Raw genomic sequence first — 6,539 nt, 5'->3', positions numbered from 1 at the left:
ATAAATGGGAAATAAATTAAGTTTATATACAAAATATACAACAATTCACGAAAACAGATGATTTGAATGACAATACCCAACGCCCACTTGTTCGTTTTGTAGTGTGTGTACTTAGTTCCTATTTCTTTGCATGTACACGATATTCAACGTACACATACAAACTAATGTCATTGTGTGGAAAAGTACAACGCAAAGATCAACAAGCATAAATACAGAGGTGTGAAAAAATCAAAGTATTTATTGCTTTCATGTGTTCCATAATGCTCTTAAAATAAAAAGTAACTACATAACCCTATTTATAATTGTAATATAATAATAAATAAATAATATAATAAATAATCATAAAGAAATGCTAAAAAATTATAAATAAAACCTAATAATTTTTGTTTTGCTTTTAGTAGCAAAACAAAAATTATGACATAACATAAGGCATTTACTGCAGTATGTACTACAAAGTTTAAAGTTGGTATAGTCACTTTTCAAAATACTGCTTCAGGCTGTTACTATTAACATTATTTTATCAAATGGGCATTTAGTGTTTGGTGAATGTATTATTGGGTCTGTAAACTCAACAAATACTTATTTTGTAAATATCATGGATTTTTGCCTATTTCTCAGTTATTTCTTCTTTGAATCTTTGAAGTATTGACTGACAATATTCCATTTTATATTTCTGATGTGTGAGTGTGAACTGCGCTCCGTTACACACAGAACATTAACTAATATTAGAGACACCGAACGTTATTGCAAAGGGGGATGTATAATATGTTAACAACACAAGAGAGAGTAACATCATGTAACATTGAGTGCTCGCACGTACAAACATAATAATATTTTACAAACCTGTAGTACTGACTGGCACTAAACTTGCTTGAGTGAGGCAAGACGGTTCAATCAATAGAGACGACAATGAACTCGTTTCATGTAATGTTAATTTTATTAAGTTTTTGCCAATGGGGTACAGTTCTCGCCAAAAATTCAACAAAATTAAGCGTTTTGTTTATTATGGTTGATGACTTGCGGGCTACTGCGAATAAAGAAGTGAATCTAACTCATATCGCAAGATTGGCGCGAAATAGTGTTACTTTTACAAATGCCTTTGCACAGGTAAGTTTATAAAAAATCGTTTAGAGAAACTATATAAATGAATTAATATACATGCAATCTGAAAAAATGGATACTACGAGGTGTTTAAGGTATGTATGTACAGGTAAAGTAATTCATAGTTTACCTTTTTTTTACAAAATGTTTTTATCTGTTCTAGCAAGCTCTGTGTGCACCAAGTAGAACTTCTCTTCTTACGGGTCGACGACCTGACTCCTTGCATTTATATGACGCACACAGTTACTGGCGCGAACAAGTCGGCAATTTCGTAACTTTACCACAGTATTTCAAGTCTCATGGCTACAAAACCTTCTCAGTAGGTAAAATATTCCATCCCGGAATTAGCTCAAACTACACCGATGACTATCCGTACAGCTGGTCCGAGCAGCCTTACCATCCTCCAACTTTGAAGTACAAGAATGCTCCTGTTTGCCCTGATCGCCAATTAAAGAAACGTAAAAGAAATTTAGTATGCCCAGTTCATGTAGATCATCAACCTGGAAAAACTTTGCCGGACTTGGAGTCGTTAGATTACGCTGTCGACATTCTTGAAGACAAAGCTTTAAAGAAGCAACCGATTTTTCTTGCTGTTGGATTACAGAAGCCACATATACCGTTAAAATTTCCAAAAGAGTTCTTAAGTACGTACCGACCTTTATTAGTAATCGAGACTTATTATTTATATATATTATATATATTATTATAAATGCGAAAGTAACTCTGTCAGTCTGTTACGTTTTCACGAATAAACTACTGAACCAACATTGATGAATTTTGGTATAGATAGAAGAGAGATAGAAGGGCTACGTTTTGTCCAAAAAAAATAAAAAATTATAAAGAGGGTGAAATAGGGGATGAAAGACAGAAAACGAATAAAACTATGAAAATTATTATAGTATACCTACAGTAGGCTAGTCGAAGCACTTATTAGGTGAAATTACTGGCACATGGGTCTTGTCAACTTATGTCTCAGGGTGACGGGCGCAGTGGCAGTGCCCCTTAGATCTTTGCGATTTAAAGCTTTGAGTGGCACTGCAACTGTTATGGATAGGCGTGTCGTTTACCACCGGGCGCAAGATTTCTTAGTCCCGTCACTTGGTATTATAAAAAAAATCGACGCAGACAAGTCGCGGGCCCCAAGTAGTACCTACTTAATAAATGCCTACAAATTGTATGCTTACCTTGGTTCATAATATTTATCAACTGTATACATAATATAACTCGGTTTACATCGTTGTTTATTTGAAATGATTGCAGTTGAGGATCACGTTACTAACAATTATATAATCTGGTTCACTTACAGAGAAGGTTCCCTTTAGAAAAATTATTCAACCACTACAACCTAATAAGCCAGCAGGTATGCCGTTGGTGGCTTGGCATCCCTGGGTAGATGTTCGCCGTAGGGACGATATAGCGAGATTGGATATCCCAATGCCAATGGGCATAATGCCGATGGAATGGACATTCAGAATCAAGCAGAGTTATTTCGCCGCTGCTTTATACATTGACGACATAATAGGAGCACTTTTGAGACGTGTTGATCTCAAAAGATTTATTGTTGTTATAACTAGTGACCATGGTAAGACCATACACGGATATTAATTGAACAATCATTTATAAAATTAGGAGATAAACAAACACGTACACTTTCTCACATCCCCACTTTGTTTACCTATTGTTTATAATAAGGTATAACCTTGCTGCCCCGTCTCAAATTTACACCCTGTATTTTTTTTTGAGATAAAGTATCACAAGTTTTGGATTAACCTTTTTTTTATTTAACTTTTAGTAGCAGTAGAGTGCCTCGTGAAAGAGTTCGTCCAGGGAAGTATTTTCTTTACCTATTTCTGTCACCAAGCAGTAATGTTAGCATTACTGCGTTCCGGTTTAGAAGGGTAAGGGTGTTGGTGAAATTACAGGCACATGGGACTTGTCAACTTACGTCTCAGGGTGACGGACGCAGTAGCAGTGCCCATCAGGTCTTCGCGATTTAAAGCTCTGAGTGGCACTGCAACTGTTATGGACAGACGTGTAACTTACCATCAGGTGCATAACCTGTTCGTCCCCAAGTGACGACTTGGTATTATATAAAAACAATATAAAAAAAAGATAAACTATATTAGTCGTCATTTGTGATATGATGTGATTCATTTTCGCGGAATGAATCTGTAACTAAACTTGCTCACTTTTGATGTTTATTACGTACAATGTCACACACTAACGTAATCCTGAATAAATAACTTGGCCTTGCAGTGAGGCCGGAGGTCATCAGTATATTATCTTCGATTGATGTCTTCGCCATATTTTTTATCTGTTGATCGTGAACTTTTGTCAGTGACAGTCTTTTGCTCCGTGTCATTCGTTAAGGTCAATGACTCAGGTATGCCAGTGGTGGCAAAGCACTGGCATGACACCTTGAAAACACAGTGCACGGAGTAGTTGTTCGTCTGCAAGCTTTGCCTATCATCGTCCGTATTTCTTCGTAATAAGGATTAGCTATGAGAGTTACTTCGCGACTGGAGCAACAATTTGCTAGATTTAAATTTCCACTGCGGAATAGGGCAAACTAAAACGCTCAGTGCGTAGGTATGTTGTATTCGATCAAACACGAGGCAAGTATCGAGCAGTTTGCGCTGCACTAGAAGTAATGTAGCGTATCTATGTTTGATTTCAAAGCGAATGCATAATTAACCAAATTTCGTTTTGAATAAATGAATAATGCAAAAATGCTAAATTTAAAAGCCTAAAGATTTTATTTCAAATAAATTCTGGTCTGAATCTTACACTAAACACCAATTTTATTTCAAAATACCTAGCCAGAAGTTTAGCTTAGGATAGTTTAGGATAGCAATTTGATACTTTAACCCCTAATAATAATAGACGCAAAAGGGTTACCAGAAAATTTGAAATTAATTTATTCAGACCCTATAACACGTCTCAACGCAATTTTAATTATTGAGGAACCTCGTAACACGTGTCACGGACGTGTGGACTCCACTAGTATAAAAAAACGGTTCATTGGTAATCAAACAGCATTCTAGCGACACGATACGATACCTTATTATGTATATCACACCGTCAATAATAAAGTAAACGCATACAAAAACTAACATTTTTGGGAAACTGACAAATGAAATAATACTAAAACATAACATACGAAATAAAACTCATAAATATATTCTTCCATCCAATTGTATTAAGTCCTATTTTGACAGTCATATGGCTTATTTGATCGCCATGTATGTACATTTTTAAAGTTACCAGTTTTCCAAAAATGTTAACTATAAATTCTGTTATAATAATAAAATACTAACAACCTTGTAGGACTGTATTACTAACATCATAAACAACAATTTTCTTTCCTGATATCTTTTATTCCATGACATTTATCAGATTTTACTTTCGGGTAAAAATAAAAATATTTAAATAGATCGCTCTAAACAGTGATAACTCTGTTCGGTTGCAAAGGAAACCCCGCAGAAGGAGTCTTTAAACAACTGTCTACAATACAGGGGGGCTACTCTCGATGCCCTTCCGACATCCGTCCGAAACAATTACTGTCAAATAAGTAATATTCGACAAAATTAAAAGACATGTATCCAGTATGAAGCTTCATTCGCAACACGCGTCTTTTCATTTGGTCAAGTATTGCTTATTTGGCAGTAACGGAGATCGAGAGTAGACCCCCAGATCTAAAAAGTGTCAGAGGACGAAAGTAAAATCGAATGAATTGTTAAAAGTCGTAAAATAAAAGTTGTTGTTTATGATGTAAGTAATAGAGCCCTGCAAGGTTGTTAGTATTTTACAAATAACTACTTAAATTACTATGTATGACAGATAGGATACTTTTTCTTTTTAAAAGTAATATTGCATTCAACAACTTTTAAAAGTCGGCCAATCTAATCCAGATTAAGGAAGCACACCGGCTGTTTTCCAACTGGTACGAACCGAAGCCCCATCTCAAAGTACGAATATCGACAGTGAAACACCTCATAATTCATTTTCCTATAATCGACATCTTAAAAATACAAGATTTTTTTCACCTGTCATCAGTTCTATTCGGAGATGAAGCAAGCAACTTTTGTATCTTTGAATGCAGTATAACCTACTTTTAAAAACAAAATATCCTGCGTACAATATTTCCTTCCGTGTCCCATACTGCCGTCCATTACCTAAAACGGGGCTAAGTGACCAATGATCAAATATCCGTTTTAAATAGGAAAAGATAAAGCACAAAATTATCTTTTAAAAACAGTTAAAATTAGTTAGTGTTCGACTTATCGGAACTAACCCTAACGAAGCATAGCTGCAATATCATTAAGCAATTTCAATATTTTAAAACTGGGTTATGGTTTTTTATGATACCTCAAAAAAATATTTTGTCACTTTGCCGCGTTTTAGTTAGTCCGCTAACCGCGGCAGATAAATTGTAAACTTAAATGCGCAATTAATTTTCAGGTTGGTCCTTAGGAGAAAATGGAATGTGGGCTAAATACAGCAATTCAGATTTCGCTCTCAAGGTTCCGCTCATAATCCACGCGCCCGGCTATGAACCAAGGCTTATTGATTCTCCAGTGGAATTATTAGACATATTTCCTACGCTTGTGGAACTTGCACATTTGTCCCATAGGAAAGTACCTAGATGCGCATCGTTGGAGAATGTTACTGATTTATGCTTTGATGGCAAAAGCCTTGTACGTATGATGAAAGGGGACACAAAACCATCAGCACAGTATGCAATTAGCCAATATCCTAGACCCAGCAAAATTCCACAAATAAATAGTGATGAACCGAAGTTGAAGGATATAAAAATAATGGGATACAGTATAAGAACAAAGCGTTTCAGATATACGGAATGGATCGGCTTTAATAGCATGACATTTAAAAAGATGTGGCATAAAAATTTTGGCACAGAATTATACGATTACGCATTAGATCCATATGAAACAGAAAATGTACATTTGAAACCAGAATATAAATCTCTAAAATATAAATTACAAAAACAATTAAGGTCACGGGTGGTTTAAAAATATTTTGGCTCTCAAAACCTCACTAAAGTTAATTTACAAATTATAACACGTGTTATAATTTGACAACACATAATATAAAATAAAAAATAAAGCAAACATCACGGTTATGTCTTTCAGTTACTTTAGAACATCTGTAAACTCTGAGGCATCTTCAAACACTACTTGAGACTTGACATAGACGACATACCCTATTTGAGACCTACAGGAATAGAATAGTTCAGCTTGTCTCTGTCGTTAGTTTATTAGAAAACGAAGGTAACATTTGAATTAAAAGTTTTAGGGCGCGTGTACATGCTAAGAATTCGACGTGTTTGCTACAGAAAAGATAAGAATAGTCTTGTACACGACAAGAACTTTGTCGGATCTAGCCACGAAAACATGTCGTGTCTGTTGCAGACGAGAAAA

General features: G+C 35.3%; 1 protein-coding gene across 1 annotated transcript; it reads left to right on the top strand.

The window, feature by feature from the left end:
• Positions 1–777: 777 nt before the first annotated feature.
• LOC113235177 (iduronate 2-sulfatase) lies at positions 778–6,300 on the top strand. Its single transcript, XM_026470789.1, has 4 exons — positions 778–1,107; positions 1,265–1,745; positions 2,408–2,683; positions 5,563–6,300. The coding sequence occupies exons 1-4, from the start codon at positions 910–912 to the stop codon at positions 6,129–6,131; spliced, it is 1,524 nt and encodes a 507-aa protein (XP_026326574.1). The 5' UTR covers positions 778–909; the 3' UTR covers positions 6,132–6,300.
• Positions 6,301–6,539: the final 239 nt, after the last annotated feature.

This window comes from Hyposmocoma kahamanoa, unplaced genomic scaffold (assembly GCF_003589595.1).
Source record: "Hyposmocoma kahamanoa isolate Upper Pololo Valley unplaced genomic scaffold, ASM358959v1 87, whole genome shotgun sequence".
Taxonomy (NCBI): Eukaryota; Metazoa; Arthropoda; class Insecta; order Lepidoptera; family Cosmopterigidae; genus Hyposmocoma; species Hyposmocoma kahamanoa.
The sequence above is the reverse complement of the archived record's forward strand: the minus strand, read 5'-3'. Positions and strand labels throughout refer to the sequence as shown.

Coding starts and splice junctions, on each gene's coding strand:
- LOC113235177 (XM_026470789.1), top strand. CDS start 910: ATGAACTCGTTTCATGTAATGTTAATTTTATTAAGTTTTTGCCAATGG. Junction 1,746..2,407: donor ATTTCCAAAAGAGTTCTTAA/GTACGTACCGAC, acceptor GTTCACTTACAG/AGAAGGTTCCCTTTAGAAAA. Junction 2,684..5,562: donor TGTTATAACTAGTGACCATG/GTAAGACCATAC, acceptor ATTAATTTTCAG/GTTGGTCCTTAGGAGAAAAT.